Source organism: Cryptomeria japonica, chromosome 4, assembly GCF_030272615.1.
Source record: "Cryptomeria japonica chromosome 4, Sugi_1.0, whole genome shotgun sequence".
NCBI classification, from domain to species: domain Eukaryota; kingdom Viridiplantae; phylum Streptophyta; class Pinopsida; order Cupressales; family Cupressaceae; genus Cryptomeria; species Cryptomeria japonica.
In genome coordinates, this window is record NC_081408.1 from 215,676,089 (window position 1) to 215,697,186 (window position 21,098).

Sequence of the window (21,098 nt, forward strand, 5' to 3'; positions counted from 1 at the left end):
GCATCTCTTAATACAATTAATCGTTCAATAATTACAAATCCCATTCATTTTTTCCCCTATACCAACCTCTCTCAAATCCTCCATAACATACATAATGAAAAGTTATGACTCCTGAAAGAAATCAATTGAGCTTCCAATAGCTTAATGACCTTAATTCTGAGTCTTTGAAGTGAGTAGTGTGTTGTTGTGTGCTCTCATTAAGATGGAAATTTTGTTGGACCTTCTTACCCAACCTTAATTTTTTATCATTTCATTTCTCCCCTTCCTTCGCATGTAGCTACATTATTGATGGTATTTTTTAGTATCATTCCAATCCCCTTGAATTTTTATAGTTTAGCGACTTCTTCTCCTTTTATATGATTAGTGACTATTTGTGAGTGGATTCACTATGTAGCTCTGAAATATGTGAGAGAGGTTAATATTGAAGAGAGATCATGCATTCATGGGATTCCTACATTTGTTTCTTTACGACATAGCCTCAGGTTCCTATCAATGGTAAATTAATCCAAATGAAAATGAGGATGAAAAGAAAGACAAAGGCTAACAAATCTATATTAAGCCTTGATATAATCATAGTTGTGCTCCATCTCTCGTAGGTGTCCAGTTGCTTTTGCAAACTTGAGGGTGATCATAGACTTAGTAAGTAATTTGTTTAAGCATGGCCTTAGTAATTAATGTGTTTGATTATGCAATGAAATTTTACAAATAGCAAAGGAGTTAGAGCATGAAATTGAATCCAATTTTTATTACTTGCCATCCATCATTACTAAGAATCCATGTTATGATTAATAACAATACAAAAATGGTCATAAATTTTGGTGCAGTTGCCCAAGGCAACCAAATTTAACACTCGAGATAGGATGAAATATTGATTGCCATTCATAAGTTTTATTGAAGTGCAATATCATTAAAAGACTATAACATGTTATTGTTCCCAACCTAACCATTCTAAACTAATTATACATTCAAAATTAAAGTTCCAAAGTAAGAAGACATGCACATGAGGAACAAATTAGATCAAATAGCAAATTTTGTATATCAAATTATACAATAATTGTGTATCTCTATATACAAAAATGGCATAAACACCAACTCAAACAAAATTTAATAAAATGTGGCACATGCCATCTCAATATATATACAAAATATGCATGCAAAATAACTATGTATGAATCCCAAATTGTCCACAAATGACTATTACATGTCTCTAGCACATCCTAAACTTATGGGGGCTCATCAAAATCAAGTCTCTTTGAAGTATTCCAAGGCTCTAAAGATGCCTTCACAATAACAATTCAAATCACAAGTGGGATTAATTATATAATACAATTTAGAATTGTCAAATTAACATCAAAATCAATGTTGAACCATAAATTCTCTATAATTGAATTCTTTATTACCTCAAGTCTACATCTTTTCTCTGAAAAAAGTTCTACATATGATACTCCCCTAGAACAATCAAGAGTCCTCGCATATGATTGTGGCAGAAGCTCCATGACATTGTCATGTTGGGTATAACCCTACATGTTCACATAACATAAAATTTATACAAGTTAATATATAAGTGTCAATGAAAGAAGCATAAACTAAACATGTCTAGATACTTTTATCTAAACATATTTATCTACAATATACAATAAACACATACTTATTGGGGTACATCTTTTGATTCTTCTTCAAGTGTTGTGGGAGCAGTCAACAATGATATGAACCCAATAGGTACATGTACATAAAACCGACAAGTATGTAAGACTAGCAATCTATGTACACATGTATAAGCATTTAATACATTTGAAAAGTTAGCATCTAATCCATTGCACAATTATATAAGTTTTTTAAACTATTAATTCAATTAAACTTGTCTTCAATTACCTTTCCTCGATTGGTCATTGTACTTCCAAAGGTTGGACAACACTACACCTCGACCACACTAGGATTCTCCTACAAGTTCAAATAAGATAAATATATAAATTAATATATAATTTAGTTAATGACAATATAAATGATATGCATGTATACAATAAAAAACTTATAAACATCTATGTGTAAAAAAGTATACAATATAACTCTCAAGACCAAATGAAATGATTGAGATGGTGTTGTTTTGGACTTGTGTCATGTCCTCCTTGGTCATCAATTGTTAAATGAACCACGTAAATAGGCATTAGTACTTACTGATATCTCTTATAATTATTAATTTAAAATAAAATGCACCATGAAATTACAAGTTCAAATTTACCACTACATTGTCTCGGTAAGATCCAAGATCCTCCTCATGTCTAGTATGAAATGACTCTCTGGGATATGATGCTATCCATGTCATCTCATGTGTTGCGCCAGCTATCTAATGGACCTCATATTTTGATGTTTCAATGGGAGCCTCAATAGGTTGTCCAAGAGGACCTAAGCATGTGTGGTTGCACATAGTGCAAGTATCTGGCAAACAAATATGTGGAGTCAAGGAGGCTATACCAACACCGCCTTGTGGTTGGGTGAGTGATGAGGTCTGAGAAACCAAATGGCTAGTCAAAGAATGAATAACCGATATGCTCTATGAGGTTGCCTCTGCAACATGATCTAGATGTGGTATTGGAGATGGGGAGCAAGACAAGGAGGGAGAACATATGGGCCTTGTACCACTCAAATTGTCTTTGGTCTATCCTTGGGCATATCTCTACCCACACCCTATAAATCTCTCATGTCATTGTAGTTGACATGCATACCTAGGACAAACTCAACATATAGTTTGTGAAGGAAATATAAAGGGACATTAAGATTGTTGTTGGGTGGTTTATTATAAACCATCCACCAATGATGCCAAAAGTTATCTATTATACCCCAATGCTAGCACCATTTGATAGAATATTTAGGCTTTCTCACATCAATAGTTTGTCCAGTTCTAGGATTGACAAATAATGCAGCTAATTGTGCTTTGCTAATTTCAAGATTCTTGACCCCATCATATGACAACCCATCGACATATTGTTGCCTCATGGACTCTCGTCGTGATAGAATGGAACTTTCTTGACTTGTGAAGGTTTCGATATTAGAAATTATTGACTCTAACATGGTTGTCATTGACGATAGATGAGGTTGCCTACAATACAATTCACAAATGTTCCTCAACTCAATCGAATTAATATTAATCAAACCTTAAATTGAGGGAGGGTTTGGTGTTGGAGAGTTTGAAGGTGCAGAGTTTGGATTAATGGTCATGATTGTAAGTTACCTGATTAAAGTTCAAAATTAAAAAAGAAAAAATCTACAAACTATAATTCATATTAAAAAAACCTAATTTGTAATTAAAAAAACTAAAAAGCAATGGAAAAAATTAAAAAATAGACAAAAAAGAAAACAACTAAATAACCTACCTTTGAACAATATGGAGGTGGATTTTTCTTAGGAAGAATGAATATCGGACATCGTCTTTGATATCCAATCACTTTGTCTTGGTTTTTTAAGGTTTTGTTGTCGTCGTCGGTGAAAATGACCAAAGGGTGGCTATGTTTTTCTTCTTATGGTCTCAAAGAAAATGAATATCTTATTTTGGATCGGATATCCCTTTGTTATATATATTGAATCATCGATGTAATGAATATCCAATCGGATCAAATACATTATTAACCAACATTTCTTCCGCTAAGGTGATTGCTATGGATACATGTAGTGTCACTTGACTCAAGTAAAAAGTCAACACAATTTTTTGCATTTTCGAGCTAATTAAAAATGCATTTTTTTTTCACATCGCCTCTTTTTGCCTCCCCCATGATCCTCCACATACCCAAATCACTACGCAAATGATCTAATATGTTATGATGATGGATCTTGGCAACTAGGCCATGTTAGGCACCCATGTACAACTAATCATGTAACTATTCTCACAAATGGAGAAAAGGAGAAAACCTCATGGGAAAGAACTCCTCTCCAAAAATGAGATATGCAAATCATGAAGTGATGAATAGAGGTCCTACAATACCCCCCAAGAATGACATCTATCATGAAAATACAATATAGTCACCCCTCTAATGAAGGAAAAGATAGAGACAATATTATCCCCCTCATAATGAAGTTGCTCCAATGCCAATGAAGTATTCCTAGAAACAAAAGATGATCCAATGTCTACAAGCAACACATCTCCCCTTAAAAAGAAACAAGTCCACTGAATGATGAAGAAGCCACTCCAGTCCAATTGAAAGAGGGAGGAAGAAAGTCTCAAAGGAGAAGTCTTTGAAAAATGAGTAGGAGTTTCCAAGTATGAATAAGACACCACATACTCGTGATCAAGCTCAATCAAGGAATGTGGCAAATCAAGTAAATGAAGAAACTCATCAAATTCCAAAGATGAATCAACAATAGTAATCAAATTATATTTAGAGAGAAGAGAAAACCCCTCAAGTATGTCTCACAAATCTACAAGATGAGACTCAACAAACAAAACAAAAATACCTACCAAATACTCATCCAACAAAGCAAGATCTAGAACACTATGATCAGAATGTTGAATAAAAGAAATCTCCAAATCTGAAGAAGCAGGTGTAGGAGGAATCATGAGGAGATTCACAAACCCATTACTACCCTTACTAGATGAGTCAAAGGAACATATGGATCATCATCATCAATGAAGCAGTCAAAGGTAAACACCTTGGACTGATTATCAGCTCTACTAACTGCAAAAATATCCATTGTAGGATGATGAATGAGCATTGAATCTAGAATGAACTCAATTGTCTTGCCTTGTTGTTTAATATGATATAGTGGTAATAGATTATAAGTAATGTCAAGAATCAAATGAGCATTAGAAACTAAACCTATACCCAAAAAACCATCACAAACACCAGCAACATGAACAAATTGATCATTGGTAGTCAAGGGTCTATCATGTAGTGGTTCTTGAAGAGAACCTGGAATCATGGTATCATCTAAATGGGTGATGTGAACTGAAGCTCTTGAATCAATGATCCACCCAACATCCCTAGGTGCATGAATGGTGATCAAGGCAAGACCTTTTTCCATGTATCTAGGAGAAGTATCCTCATGTTTGGCTAAAGAAGAAAGTGAAATGTGATGCTCCTTGATGAATTGCTTCAACTCATGAATCTCCATCTTGTAACGATTGGATACATCATGTCCCTCTTTCTTGCAAAAGCCACATGTGGGTCTATTCTTCTTATAGCATTTGTCTTCACTATGTCCAAGTTTCTTACAAAAGATACATTTTGGTCTCTCCTTCTAAGGATGAGGCTCTATAGAAGAGGTGGGGGGAGGCACACCAGATGTTGCCTTGGGCTCGATCTTATTCTTATCCTTGCCCTTAGAAAAGTGACCCATCAAAGCATGACTCTTAGGAAGAACATCCATCTAAATCAACTTAGTTTGCTCCCTAATAAATCTATCATAAAACTTTTCAAATAAAGGCATCTTATGAGCTTCTCCCATAGCATCCATAGTTTAATAGAAGGTAGAGGCAAACACTTGGAAGTGGCCTCTGAGCTTAGACAGGATCAAGAAAATGCACTCCTTATCTACTTTAGCATGACCACAACCTTTGAACGGCGACAAACCAAGTTAAACTATGCAAGGAAGTCTTGAATAGTGGGAAATGCATCTAGACTGAGAGAAATAAGATTGACTTAAAGTTGCAAGATCTTAAATGGATTGACCTTACCATAAAAATGATGCAAGCTTATCCCACGCTTCTTTAGGTGTTGTACATTCAACAATATGAAGCAACAAATTATCTGGCATGTGAAGACCTATGAGTCCTTTTGCCTCATCCAATTTCTTTCTATAAACAAACTCATTAATTTCTTTACTGAACTTGGGTTGGTCAACATCCACCATTTTCCAAAGACCCCAAGATTGCAACAATTGAAACATCTTAAGCTTCCATGTGTGTTAATTGTATGGTGTGAATGGCTCAATCCTAAAGTCTGGCATGATACAGAAAGCACCAATATGCACACCCCCATAATAGATGCAAAAAGATTTTTGCAATTTCCCAAACACCAAATATTTTGTCAAAATAAGCAATAATAATGGCAAAAATTTGTAGAAAGATTCCTTGGACAAAATAATGGGCCCCTTAGGGTGATAAATTGGCGGACAAGCCATGTGAAGCACCAATCACAAGCACGGCTAGTCATAGTCCACCTCAATACTCCCACAAGCATCGGCCCACGCAAGTCAATAAGCACCACGATTCACAGAGCACAGTTATCAGAGTCCACTGGTACACACAACAGAGCCAAGGAAAGGAATCCAACTATAAAATAACAAAAAACTCATCTGCACAATATGGGAATAAAGTCCCTTAATAGTGCGCTCAAGGCTTTTGGTTGTGGACCCACCAAACGCCTCAACCGTTCACACAAAACACTAATGTGCACAAATAATTGTGAAAGACTTTAGAATTCTAAAGTCTATCTGATATGCTCTAGCCAATGAGAAGAGAATTTGTGTGAGCTCGTGCGCAGAAATTTCAAGAAAAATGAAGCCACCAAGTGCAATATTAAACTCCTACAAAGACAAATTTGTGCCAAACAATGAAAGGAGCTCAATTGGAAACAAGACAACCTATCCACGAACAGGACTAAAGCTTCTGCTAGTTGCAATAGGCACGGGTTGCTACGTATGCAAGTATGAGAAGGTTGATAGGCTGTCGTTGGAAGGCGCCAGCCGAGCAAATGATACGGCAATGGATCATACTGATCACAGCCTCTAAAATATGGTCAGTTTTAAATTACATATATTAAGTAATATTAATATATTAAGCTTAGAGAATGTCAGTCAATTCTTAGTGTTTAACATTTTTAAATTTAATGTATGATTTAAACCGTCCACAAAATATAGATTCAATATTGAAAGTCAATCCCCAATTTCCAACCGCCAAAGCCAAATAGGGATGCTAAACTACTAGAGCAATAAAAATTAGACTTGTCGATCACCAAAAACTGGCTTGAGATTTGTCAAACACGATGTGAATGCAGATGCAGCGTGAGAAACCGATCCAAAAGGGATTTGATCACAGCAAGAGCATGATGCCAAATACAATCTGTGATAGACTATAAAGCTAACAGCACTATGGAAGGCACATGGGCCATCAAAAATTGCAATGCCTGAAACAAGACAAAAAAAAGCACAGGTTGTGTGCACATTGGAACCCTTGTGCAAGACATAAAACCACCCAATAAAAGCACCATCAAATGAATATGCCTGAGCAATAAACGGTTGCCAATTTCGTCGATCGATAAGGAATCAAGACCAATCAAATGCTGGAGGAAATGCATCTCCCAACAATTGAGCCAAACAAAAGATTGTCCAACCAAACATATAGTGCAAGAAGACAAAATCTGATGCAGGTCAGATGAAACCCTGTCAGAAGTCGTGCAAAGAGATATGTCGTTCTACACAAAACAATGCACAAGAAGGGATCTTCGGCCAACTACAAACAGCCAGTGACCAAACTTTTTGCTACAACAATAGGCTCAAATATTGCTGACAAAGATTTTGGCGAAATAGAAATTTAAAAAAATTCAAATGCCAATAGAAAATCGTACAGCTCAACAAATGAACAACCGGAATCTCAATTGGGTTGGTAAGATCTCAGATTGGGAAGAGATGCAGAACAACGGGCTCTAATATCATGTTGGAGCAAAGCTCCCAAGACAAGATGGTGAAAACAAGCACTTTCACACAACGAGAGAGAAATATGATTCACCAGGAATGATATATTGAGTTATGTTATAAATGTACAATGTATTTCCTTAACACAAGCACTTCCACACAAAGTTAGAGAAATATGATTCACCAGGAAATGATATATTCAGTTATATTACAAATGTACAATGTCTTTTCTTATATAGGCAGAAGCAAGAAAGATGGAGTGTACATAAAGAGAAAGTGTCTCAATGAGATGAGAGACTAGGACCAACCATGACAACTCAGTTACACTAAGGAAATATGCAAACTTAAAACTATTAAATAAATATTTCTAAGTTGGACTTAAGCACGTATTAATAGGTGAAACCAATTTACTCAGACAAAAACAAAAATTCTTTTGAAACTAAAACAAATCTTTTATACTTATGACTATTTTTTCTCAAACTCCCATTAGAATATCATTTGTAGATGAAAAAGATATTTGATAAGACCGACAACTTTGATGTTAGATGTTTGTAATGCTTTCTTATGGGTTCTTTCATATTTGCAAAAGACTAAAATAGAATCTTTTCATGTATGTCAAAAACACATTTTTGTATTAATTTTAAATATATTACGAATCATTATAAGCATAAGACAACAAAGTTGTAGGTTTCTTCAATATCTTTCCAATGATATAAAGATTGTTAAACAATACAAGTGAGAGAATAAAGTTGTGCCAAAATTATGAGATTTTTTTATTCTTTTGAAAATCATAAAAATTGCACATAGAAACCACAAAAAAATATTATAGAAGTCCACAAGTTTATTTAATATCTTTCAAATAGTTCAAATAATACTCTGTGAAGGCCCTCATTGGGCTGGTGTGCTCGTGAGCTTTGTGCCCTTGCTGGGCTCTCGTACTTGCAAGTTTGGACCTCCATCAAATAAAAAAGCTAAGGTAAAATTACAAAAAAGAAATCTCGATTTCCTCAATAGGAGACATGTTGGGCTAAAATAATCTCATAGTTTATAGCACGCCCAAAAAAAAAAAATTGAGGTAATTTTCCATAAATTTCTATCTCAACCTACATTTTAGATGTTTTTTATTAGATAAAACGAGAAAACAAGGGTCCCAACCCTTCACAAGATCTACCATAAGTCGAGTAAAAACAAATCCTAAACGGGCTAGAAATAGCAACATGTTAGTAATATAAGTATTTTAGGCTTTGTAATAGACTTGCAGTTAAGCATACTCATGTCAAAAGACCAAAAAAGTGATAGCCAAATTTAAGTAAAATTCTTTTAGTGACAATTTTGATAAGTTCTTTTTGAACTCATCACAAACTCATCTACAAATGTCAAAAAACTATAATAGGAAAGTTGCAACTGTAATTAGTATCTTTAAAATGGTTCAAACAACACCCAAAATAGAGGATGGGATAAAAAATTATTGTAAAATTACAAAAGATTCCTCAATAGGAGACATTTTGGGGAAGGAATCACCTTACAATCTCATGTATTGCATCTCAATTTGAACTAATACCTAGCAAATTCCTAATCACATGCAACACACATGGCACTATTACAAAGTTAGCTTACAACCACCCACCTCAAAAGCCTACAACCCATAGAACACTTGAATACTACAAGTAAGTTTGTAGCCTTAAGCAACATGTGCAGCACAATTGTGGGTAATCTTGTAGCCAATCGAAACACCTACTAAACGTAGCACCTTTAGCTCCAAAACGCCTTTAGGACCACTACATGTGACTTTGCAATACTAAACTTACTTGATTCAACTAAACTAATCAAATTATGGATCACTCCTCCCCAAATACCATTTTTCCAAATTAATGAGTTGTATTTAACATTGTTGAGGGCCATGCCAAAAAAAACTAATAAATTGCCACCACTTAGAATGGTTATCCAATGTACTAGTATAGTTGACAAGACCCTCATCAACAATACTCAACTAGCATTATCAAATTGTACATAGCCAAACCAATCTCCCTTATTGCTTCTTCTAATTGGTGGTGCAACATATAAACAATTTCTTCTACTGTCCATGCAGCCCTCTATATTTCATTTAAGAAAATGAATCCTCACAAGTAGTAAGCATCGTATTCCATGCATAACTAAATATATGTATAAACTAGCCTATTCAAACCAAATACATGCAAACCTCATAAAGACAATAATCAATGATGTGTTGATAGATTGAATGTGGTTTCTCATAAATCCAGAAGCATCACAATATGATCAAGATGATTAAGTGATAAATGGAAAACATAGTAGCATGAAATGTAAGAACGTCCAAATGGGATGAGAGGCCTCTGATTTATAGAAATTCCAAAAGGGAAATCAAGGGTCAAGATGAATTGGGTAATAGATGGCTAAGATTGATTAAAGATTAAAAATTTGGATCACAAAGTTATAATCATGTGACAAGTGTCATATATAGGATAAGGGTTAAGGTTAGGAGGTGCAATAGGATAACATCCTTATGTGAAGCCTCTCTCCTATTTTGATTTGGGTTAGAGCTAATCATCAGTACTTTGCTTTTGCTATGTGTGTTTGGTCCATACAGTTGGTGTTGGACTCTTTCAGGTTTGTCTCTAAGTTTAAATCCAGAGGTGCTAGAGTATTCCTCGTATCTAGTTAAATATTGTTGCCTCAATGGTTGAGCCTTGCTCCCATATTTTGTACAATTGCTTCATCTATGTATTTATATCATGTATTTTCCCTATTATTAATATTCTATATGCACGTTTTATCCCCCGCCCCCCCCCCCCCCCCCAAAAAAAGGTTGTTTGAAATGAATTGATAAGATGACTTTTGGAAAGTCTCTAAGTTCAATGAACCTAGATGAGGCTTAGTTAGACATATGAAAGGGACACTTGTCACATGATAGCAATTTTAGATTGTGATCTGTGTGAACAAGTTTAAGGACTAGATTGAATGGATAAGGATAAAGAGATAAAGGTGAATTGTGAAATTAATTAAATAAATAGTAGATATTTATTTAACTAAAGATTACGATAGGATGACAAAAAGGATGAATTAGTTAAATCAATATTATTTTTATTATTTAAAAATGGCTTAAGATAGGACAAAATGAAGTGATTAAGCATGGACGATTTTAAGTGTTCACAAGCACTAGCAACTATACAAGAGTTCTAGAAACTTGTTTGGTACATTCTTGCTAATGAGAATAGATTTGCAAGTCAAAATTTACACATTAATAAATGTGTGGCTAAGCTTTCGCATAAAAAAGAGAAGTTGATTTTGATGGATACTCTATGAATCTTTTTAATGACATTGGGCAATAATTGTTGGTGAAGAGCACTTCAATGCATGCAAAGATTTCTTATGGGTCTATTCTTTGAGATGTGTTAACACTATTGTGAAACTAAACATGATCTTTTAATAGAAGGCGCCACTACTTCCAAGGTCGCATTCCACAAGTTGTTGCTCAACATTAGAAATATCAAGCAAACAATTAAGGATTCCTATCTTCTCACGTCTAAGATAGACTCTTGTATGCCCTTTGTAATGTAAGATTCCTCCAACAAATCAATACATCTATGCAACAAATGCTTCAATCACATTGCATAATAGTGAATGTTTAAGTCATTACAAATGGCTATTGGGTGTTACAATTTAGAGAAAAGAATGCAAAGATTGGTTGGTAAGCCTAAAGATAACTAGTAATAGATAATATTTAATTATGTCAAGGGCAACACATTATAATCACCTCCATCATGTGGGTTACAATTGCCCTTGTGGGTAGAGCTTTGGACATGTCATTGCCAATTGTGTATGAATTGGGATCAAAACAACATGAATTAGCATATAGTAACATGTCCAAAAGCATATGAATTGGGACTAATCTCTAGGGCTTGACCTTCACTAAAATTTCAAAAGCTTGGCCCCTTGTTTAACCTTAAAATAGTCCCTACTGCCTCCACTGAGTACTTTGCAAAAATGTAAAAATGTGCATTTTCCATGATTAAAAACCAAGGGGCAACTTGGCTGAGTGGTATGTGAGTGAATTCCAACTTGGATGTGTACTAATGCAGACAATTTCAATCTCAACTACCTATTTTTAGGTTAGGTTTAAAAAGGGGCTTCCTTGGCAAGAAACTCACTACCTCACTTTTAAACATTTTTCAATGTTGTATATGCCTACAACATTTTTTATCATGGTTGCCTCCACCTCCCTTCACACTTACAATGTTCACATTGCCTCCACTTTCTATTCTCAAAAACAATTGCACTCACCAATTCTAGTTTCAATATTGTTCTCTCCCACTACCATGTGATTTTTCATACAATCTTATCGACTTTTGTGTCCTTATGTATAAAGGATACCCTCAAGTGCAAATGTTAGTTGCATCTCCTTCCACGTCATAAGTTGCAAGTTAGTTGTTAGTGGTTCCACTAAAATAGCTCATCTTTTTAAAGGAAACCCCAAACCCAAAGGAAGGGAGCGCACATAATAATACTCCTATTATTTAGGAGATTAGTTGTCTGATCTCTAATAAGAGAGATATTATTGAGACAATGTTCACCTCCAACAAAGGTAACAGATTGTCATATGCTCTCCCCAAACCTCCAAAAATACACGAACCAACCTTTGGTATATTAGGGTCTTCTCTCATATCAAATAGTGGGGCAGGTCTTTGACATTAAGTTAGCGATGAGCCAGAAGGAAGAGTATCTGATACAAGAACTAAGGCAATACATTTCAAGAAGCTATGATATCTGGTCAGCTAGTCAGAGCTTTCTAGCTATCTAATTGTCCATCTTTGTTCAAGGGAAGCGATTGAGGGCAATACCCAATGGGCTATAGCAGGCTTCAATCAAATAAACCGCCTTACCCAAATCCTACCCTTCTTTGGCACCCTATTTCCCTTCAGTTGTTCCCCTCTCAATGGATTGGCTCCAATAGAACCGTACGATCCAATCAAAGCTCCATTTGATATCTAGTCAAAGACCAAACCAGCTGGTTGGGTGGGTGGGAAGCAACTATCTATCTCCCCCTTGCATAACAAGGGTGGGTGTTCATGTGGATATAGTTGGGTGGGCAGTGTGGGTGGGAAGCGTAGATGACTAGGGTTTTGAGGGTCCATTGATATACTTGAATTTTGAAGAGAAAACGCTAGCCAAAAAAGAAACTAGCCCAATCACAATTGCAACCAAAGATGAACAACCTCATCAAATAGCATGAACTAAAGCCTTTGTTGAGTTGACTTCCAAATGAGGAACATTAACTTTATATCATTGAGTCGAGCAATAAGCAAGAAATTTGGTCCATGGCAAAAGTGATTGATAAACATTTAATAGGTACTCAAGCAAGCCTTGCTACCCAACAATTTCACATTACAGCCACTATCCAAAAGGTAACAAATGATCCTCTTCTAGAGAAGGATCCGCTATAGATGATAGGGCAATCGGCAATTAGTGGGAGGAACGAATAAAGCACAGGTAAGGGCGATGAGCAGGCGTAGCACCTACCATCCTTTTTTCTCTAGAGTGTACACAGCCAAAGGAACGGGAAAGGGTCACTCTATCCTACTACTTTCACATGACTTTTTTGCAGTTAAATCTAGCCATTGGATTTGCTTTACTAGTACCACTGGTCATTTTTGTGTGAAAAATAACTTATTTTAATTTGTTTTCCTCTTAGAAATCTCCTTCCTCATGTTATGTCTTGGTCATTTTTATGTGTGAAAAATAACTTCTTTTAATTTGTTTTCCTCTTAGAAATCTCCTCCTTTGCATTATGTCTTACTTAAAGCTACATAGAATTCATTCACTAGTCCCAATGGTGAATTCTGTAATGTGAGGACAATTGCTTCCTTTACTTGGTTTTCCTCTTGGCCTCTTCTCTACCAAAAACAAGCTCTGCATCATCCAAACCACCACAAACCACGAGCAGACAGTATCATGAAAATTATGAATCCGAACTGCACATCGCTGCTCCAATGGTGAAAACAATGACATCCTGTAATAGATACTCCACAGTCCTCAAAATATAACTAACAAATTTCTTCATCAATATGTATTTATATTCAAAACAACTGCAGCTTACACAAGAATATGAAGCAGGAGAAAACAACGAAATTAACACCAAATCTAATTAGCAACAAAACAAAATGAAATAAAATTCTATATGTATTCCTGTTCTTATCCATCAGTTCTCTATGCTTCCACTAACTATTTTTAAACAGATATTATAAACTTGTTAACTCTATTGATGACTCTATTGATGACAACAACTAGATGCTAGTAAGTAATGATCGGGAGATTATTTATACTCGGATTGCAAAAACTCGTATAATATTCTACTTTAGAAATGGTGCATGCTTAAGATGAATATGCTAGGGCTATCTACCTTGCCTCCATTGAATGATCACTTTGCAAATGTTAAAGATACATAAGAAATGAGGATCCAGCCGCATACTTCTTTAAGCTCAAAATAAATATAAATTACAAAGCAGGACAATTAGCCTTGCTGGTGGGGTGTCACAACATCTGAAACTGAGAAAGGGAAGCAGAGAATCTGAAAACAAGATGAATAAGAAGTTACAATCTTCTTCTTTCTTGTATGTCAGAGCTGCTGTCTCAAAGGGGCATGTGTTCAGAGATGGACTGAAGAATGATCCAAAAGATTAATGGACTTGCCTGTGGAGCATTCTTGAACATGAGAATAATATACGACCCACCCAAATGATATATCTATGATGCACAGAAATGCAAACCAAAAATTTATTGTTAATTTGCAGTTGTGTTAGTTCCAGTAACAGGTCTCAGCATATTATGAGCAACATTGGAATTTGAAGCACTGGAACCCATCATAATAGATCCAGGGGATCCACCTGAGAAAGACTGCATTGCTGACAAGGGTACAGATGATCCAACACCACCTGGTCCAAATGGGAACATGGATGGTCTGGTCATAAAGGGCATAGCTGGATGAGTTGTGGGTCCAAAACCAGAATGTGAAGCTGATGGTAAGGTTGGTGGAATTGCAGGTCTGTTGTTCATTGCAGGTACTACTGATACAGCCCCTGCAGCCACAGCAGATGACCCACCAGAACCAAAATGACTTGACATAAAACGCAAACGGTCTGCTGAAAATCTCTGCCTTGCCCTTTCCACCTGCTCGCACTCCTTCAACAACATAGTCTCGATCTCTGCAAACTGTTTCAATTTGATCTCAACTCTCTTTAACTGCAAAATTCAATTATAAACTTCAGCATCTATGTCAAACAGTAATCTCTCTCATATTTGTACTTTCCAATATTTTCCTTGCTCATAATCTAAGAACAAAGAAATTGCAAGCAGCAAGCAGATCTGATCGAACTTGGAATGAAACATGCTTTGAAAGTCAACTCTGAAAACGGTGATGGCAATCAAAGTGCACTCTTTGTCAAGTACAGAGAATTGAAATTGATTTTAAGCTCAAGTGGACACAAGAATACATAACATGGAAACACCTAACAAATGTAAGTATCAAACATCAATCAGAAAAAAACAAAAATTGGGGGTTTTTTTTTTTCTAAAAAAAGCAACTATAAAATATTCAAATCATTTTTCATGGGAATAATTAATAAGACGATCCATAATAAATCTGATTTATTTACTATTCATTTCCAAACTAGCTCACATAATCACACCCAAATCAATGAATGCTCCTCTGTTTGGGCAAAGCGGTGATGTGCTAAACCTTTCTCAAACAAGCTAGATAGCCAATAATCTGCATTAGCTTAACAGATACTCCAGTTCAATCAGCTCTTACTTTTCCTTTATACAAGGAAACCCATAGTAACTCCAGCAAATGTGAAGTATAAAGGCTGGAAGACGCATTATTCCATTAATTTATTTCATACATTCATCAAGACATGGCGAAATGCAAAACAATAATCTATCCAGAAGCAATAGAGAGGAGATTACTGATTAAAACTCTTAACCAGAATACTGAGAAAACCCAAACATAAATTACCATTTTTAGTTCAAGATAAACAGTAACGATGTGAACTTGAAACAAGGGCAGCAACATTTGATTTTAGGCACTAAATTGACAAAAAACCCCAAAATGCCATTGATTGATACAAAACCACCAATCAGAACTGTTTATCTATAGCTGTCATCCCTGTCATCCCAGAAAAATCTGAGTTCTTGGCACATGTCGCATGCCATGCTTCCACTCTTCTCTTATACTAATAATTCCAAGAATCCCAAAAAGCAAGTGATCTTTTCAAAAGTTGCAAATATAGACGCTCAAATATTTTCTTTGCAAGCTTTACAAAAATTGCTTCTGACACCAAATCAATAGACTGCAACTTCATCAATAATCTCATGTTGAATGCTTTGTCAAAAGTATGACATTCCAATTGAGGATTTGCCATTCTGTTTAAGATATACTCTGCAATAGAGACAACTCATTTTTCATTAAACATTCAATCCAACTAGCCTTTTTCATCGATAGCCTCCATCACAAGCAATGATAAATCCTTGGGATCTTCAGGCAGGCAATGAGATTATCCATTTTTTGAACCAAGGTTAATCTCTTCTCTACTAACTCCTAGATGTTAACCAAGTGTGTGCAAGGTTTGCCCACTAGCCTGAATAGTTGTTAATGCATCTTTTGATTCTTTTGATTTTCATTTCTCATTCATGTCCTCTTATTTCTTTGTAATTGACCTCGTCTATTCTTCAAACTCTACACTCCTAGTAAATGTTGGTATTTAGTGTCTATGGCGGCTATCTACAGTAATCCCTAAAAGTCAGCTTTTTGTTGACCTTTTCGTAATGGACCACTACTTTTATGGGCTCTATGTCATCCTGCATACATCAGCTTGATTCTCTAACAAAAATTTACATCTAATGGTACTTTCTCTAGGATTACCAAGTTGGGAGAGACTTTGAACTAGGTCTTGAATAGCCACAAGCATTCTATTGAGAGAACATCCAACTTCCTTTTGCCCTTGACTAATTCACTTCTCTGTTTTATGATCCAACTATTACAACTTACTCAAAGATAGAGAACAACTGTCAAAGCTGCCTATCATAATCTTGATAAAAGACTCTCTTCCTTATCTAACCCTTAACCCTCTGATTAGATTTTTCAAATGCTAGTTATATCTTTAGCTTCTGGAAGTTCCTTCTCCAGCTCTTCAATATTCTTCAACTAAGCCTTCATCTAGTTGGTCGTTACCTTGGCAATAGATTCACCTTCTTTGCATGTATTTATACATTATCTGCCTGACTTTTAACATCAGTGTCTCCAGCTTAGAGTTCCACCCCTGATTTTTACCATGGTAAGATTCAAGACTGCATCAATTTCCTTGTACTTAAAAAGCAGCTTCTTTTCCAAATAAGATCAAACTGTGTATCCTAACCAAACAAGTCAGGGACCTCACTCATGGCTTGATCGTCTACACCAACTTCTTCATCCAATAGGTTCAAGAGTCAAGGCACAAAAAAGGGTCTTTAGTTGTGTTCCTCTACAACATATGTCACTGGCCACTTATGGTGTGTGATGCATCTCTTTCCCATTAGTAGTTTGCCTTTTGCTTTCCAATTGAACACTATTTTTGGGTGCATGGATGTCAGAGTGATCATCTAGATTCAACTCACCTTTCATATCAAAGCCCACCAGGTGATCATTCACTGCAAATGATCTGAATCAAGCTGGTACATCAAAGCATGATACACTAATTGAGAAACTTAATGTATTATAAGCAACAATCAATAAACTCATCAAAACAAGATTTGACAATTACTGAATAGTTTTATAAAATAAATTGTCATGTGAATTATAAGCAACAATTGAACAAACTCGACAAAACATGATTAACAATTACTGAATAGTTCAATAAAATAAATTCTTGTTTCAACTGAGAGCTTATATAAAATGAGAAAACTCTATAGGAGAAATATATGCCTCCTACTTCGATAATAATGCAGAGGACTTAAAGATAATTCTACAATCAGCAAATGGACTTACAACAGGTCAAAAAGGGAGAGCACATGGTGGAACTCAAAAAACATGCCAATAAGGCAATAGGAAGGTCTTGTCTTCAAGGTTACAAGGGTAAAACAAAAAGACCAACCTCCATTACATGGACACACTGATCTCAGGGATATTCTGATACCAGAGGACTCCAAATACATCAAAAACTCCCTACTCGTAAGGTCCCAAAGTCATTTGCAAAAACTCATCCCTTAGACTGTCCTATTAGGCCTACTAGCCCTGTTTTGGGGGTTTTGGGCAAAACTTTTCATCCAATGGTCTTGAGCACAAAATGAAACTTGTTTAGAGTTCCCTTTTGAGGCTTACACAACATATCTTAAATTTGCCTAGGGTTGCTTTGGATCAAACAAGTCAAAAGTTCGCTGTCCTTGTCAATGTTACTGTAGCTATGGTCAGATTCCTTCAGGCCGACATAGATAACATAAATGTCTAAGTGGCCTATCGGCCTTATACATTTATATGAGCCGATTCATATGTATATTAAATATGAAAATGTAATTAAGTATTTATATATGCCGACTAGCATATACGATTTGCTAATAATTAATAATTGCTTAACTAATGGGGCCGACTTGGAAAGTCCGCCACCCCTTGCACTGGGTCGTGTTGATTTGGAGAGTGTCGACCCTTGGTGAAGGGGCACTATCGATGTGTATAAAGTGGATCGAATCTCTCTTCATTGGAAACTCATATTACACATCAGCAGTTTGATATAATCTCAGCAAGTTCACATATATCACATATACATCAGTCCAATATTCACCCAGCAGAAGATCAATTTCACACACAGCAGATTGAACAGTATACAAGGCAGATTGAATGTCATAGATCATCCTACAGCAGTTCGGATTGTATATACAGCAGTCTAGGGTGAATCGATTTATACATATGGCTTCAAGAAGTGAAGCAATCTTGTAAAGACATACCTATATTTGATAAATATAATCAGAGACTTTTGTTGCTGGGTTTTTCACCTTCAAGTTGGAAGGTTTTCCCAGGATATATGCTGTGCAATTTTGTTTGAATTGTCTTATATCTGCATTTCATTAATCTGATCATAAAAATAACAGTCCTCACTTTTTTTAAGGACAATTAGGCCACCTTTACAAGGGGAGTGCCTCAAAGACTTACTTCTCAACATGACCAATGGTTGGAACACTTTGTATTCAACCCCAAACCAATAACTTCAGAGGTTACCAGCACCCAAACCCCTCAATTTTTACCCAGCAACTCAATTAGCATTCACAGTCTCACTTCCTAGGCCTGTCACGTTCAGATGCCAGGCCTAGGGCATCACATACCTCCTCCCAAACACCACATACTGCTCTGCAACCAAATTTATCTTGAAAAGGACTTGGAAACCTAGCATTCCACCAAGAGTGAGAATTTCCCACGGTGGACATGGGAATTATTGATTAATCTCTGTCAAAACCCTAGGTCAAGAGGGTTCACGGGCTGTTTTTAGAAAAATGAGTGGATCTTCCTCAAAACTTGATGAAAAACGCCTCAGACTGCCACCAAAATGAAGTAGACTCCTTCCCCTATCCAGCCATGGGTGTTTTATTGCAAGAAAAACAAAGACAGAAAAGTACTAAGCGCTGCAACAGTGAATTTCTCAGGAAAAATGCAGAAACAGTTATATGTCTATTGAAAATCTTCACCAAAATTGCATGCCCATTGCCAACCAATGCCTCGACCCAAAGAGGCATATTTATACATGTTTCCCAGCAGTTTCAACGGTTCTAACCACTATTCATGGTGGTTAGCCATTAGAATTCAAAAAACTTTGCTAGACAACTTGAAAAGTTGTCAAGCAACTATGACAGCTTTTACAATTTACTTGAAATGGACTCCAAATTCTGCAAGAACCCTACAAACCAATCAAAAATAACTCAAAAACACTAATTACATCATTTCCCCATGTTGACTACAATTGACCTTTGCAGGACCTTATAGGTCTTCCTGACATAGTTGGCATTCAAGTGCCTTACAAAACATTGGAGTGATAACATGTGGTCCCTTGGACCTTATTGAATTTGAGAAAACACCAAAACAAAACATTGCTCCCAAAAAACCTTCACAAGGCATTCCAAGTGCCTAGGTGCTTCTGCACCAGATAACATACTTCGAATTTACCTATTATGTAGCTTTACAATACAAGAAATAAAAAATAAAAAATAAACATAGTAAATTAAGATTCTTAGTGAGCATATTTATGTCCCACATTATATCCCCATCCTTGGAATTACTTTGGTTTGTGCAAAAGGGGGTGCAAGTTGGAACGCACATACACTAATTCTTTGTCCTTATTGAGTGCAATCATTTAAACTTTACTAAGAGGATAAAGGAGTGCGTGCTCCCATTCTACTCAAAAGCAAATGAACTAGCAACCTATAAATCCAAAGTTACAAAATTTAAAATTATAAATGAAACATCAAACTTGAACAATTGTCTTTCCATTTTTTATTTTTTATTTGTTTTTTCCTTTTCAATAGAAAATAAAACACTTAAATGTGATAAATCTTTGATCACGAGAAATTGTACATGTGAGAAAGCTTGGCTATGTCACAAAGAGCTTCAATACTTTCAACATTAGAGTGTACAACATCAATAAACTCACTTGTGACTACATCTTGCAAATCAAGATCAAGAAAGAGTCTAGAAAACACTTGCATGTTCCCTTCACTGAATTCCAAGTCTCAATTCGTACACTTGTTTAAAGATAGTTTCTTCGAGATCTTACCTTTTCTCATTTAGGACAACCTTCATCTTCCCAATCATTAAATTGATGCGATCACATCTATCCCAGTCAAAGCTCATCCCTGTTCATATAAAGGTATCATACTCAAAAAGGGCTTCCACACAATCCCATCAAGTGTTATCTAGGATCATCCCACTTAATATTTGTTACCCTCTTAGTATTGGATTGCCCCCTTATGGACCAGACTTAGTTGATAACCATGCTAGAAAGTGTCTCGAACCTTCACAAGTCATCTCAAGATTATTGCTTAGGAAGCAAAATGGGTCTCAACCAAAGAAGCAATAATCTTAAAAAAATCACGATTATACCCGATTAATTGCAGATTGGGAGGGTGGACAATTTTTCCCCTAAATTAACAACAATTCACAAAAATATCATTGACCAGATTGTCAATTGATTTGTCAAGTTAAAATTGCCAAAATATCAAGAAAAAAACAAAAACAAACCGTGAAAAAAAACCCATGAAACCCTAAAAAACACTTGAAATCATCATATAAGAGCAGAAGGTGTGACAGGAGGAGAAAAATGCATGAAAGGAAAACTCGCATCAAATGGTCGAGACATGTAAATCCATGAGATGGAATCGAGCAGCAAGCGATATAAAACGTGAGATACAATCTAGCGCCATATAAATCCAAATAAGATAGTCTAGTC

The 21,098-nt window shown here is 35.8% G+C and overlaps 1 protein-coding gene and 1 long non-coding RNA gene across 5 annotated transcripts in view; both read right to left on the reverse strand.

The window, feature by feature from the left end:
• Positions 1-1,086: 1,086 nt before the first annotated feature.
• Positions 1,087-1,943, reverse strand: LOC131040588 (uncharacterized). 2 transcript variants are annotated; one of them, XR_009104884.1, is made up of 4 exons: positions 1,873-1,943; positions 1,649-1,674; positions 1,401-1,520; positions 1,087-1,280 (listed from the first exon to the last, which is right to left on the reverse strand). It is a non-coding gene; the product is annotated as an uncharacterized LOC131040588 (long non-coding RNA). The 2 variants fall into 2 exon arrangements; XR_009104883.2 differs by lacking the exon at positions 1,873-1,943 and having other exon boundaries at positions 1,649-1,732.
• A 12,067-nt stretch (positions 1,944-14,010) lies between these two features.
• LOC131040589 (SWI/SNF complex subunit SWI3C) overlaps positions 14,011-21,098 on the reverse strand; it is a 69,909-nt gene continuing 62,821 nt past the window's right edge. For all 3 annotated transcript variants that reach the window (XM_057973539.2, XM_057973538.2, XM_057973537.2), the window contains exon 9: positions 14,011-14,877. In XM_057973539.2, coding sequence (XP_057829522.1) covers positions 14,419-14,877 — 459 coding nt within the window. In that variant the 3' untranslated portion in view covers positions 14,011-14,418. The remainder of the gene's footprint in view (positions 14,878-21,098) is intronic.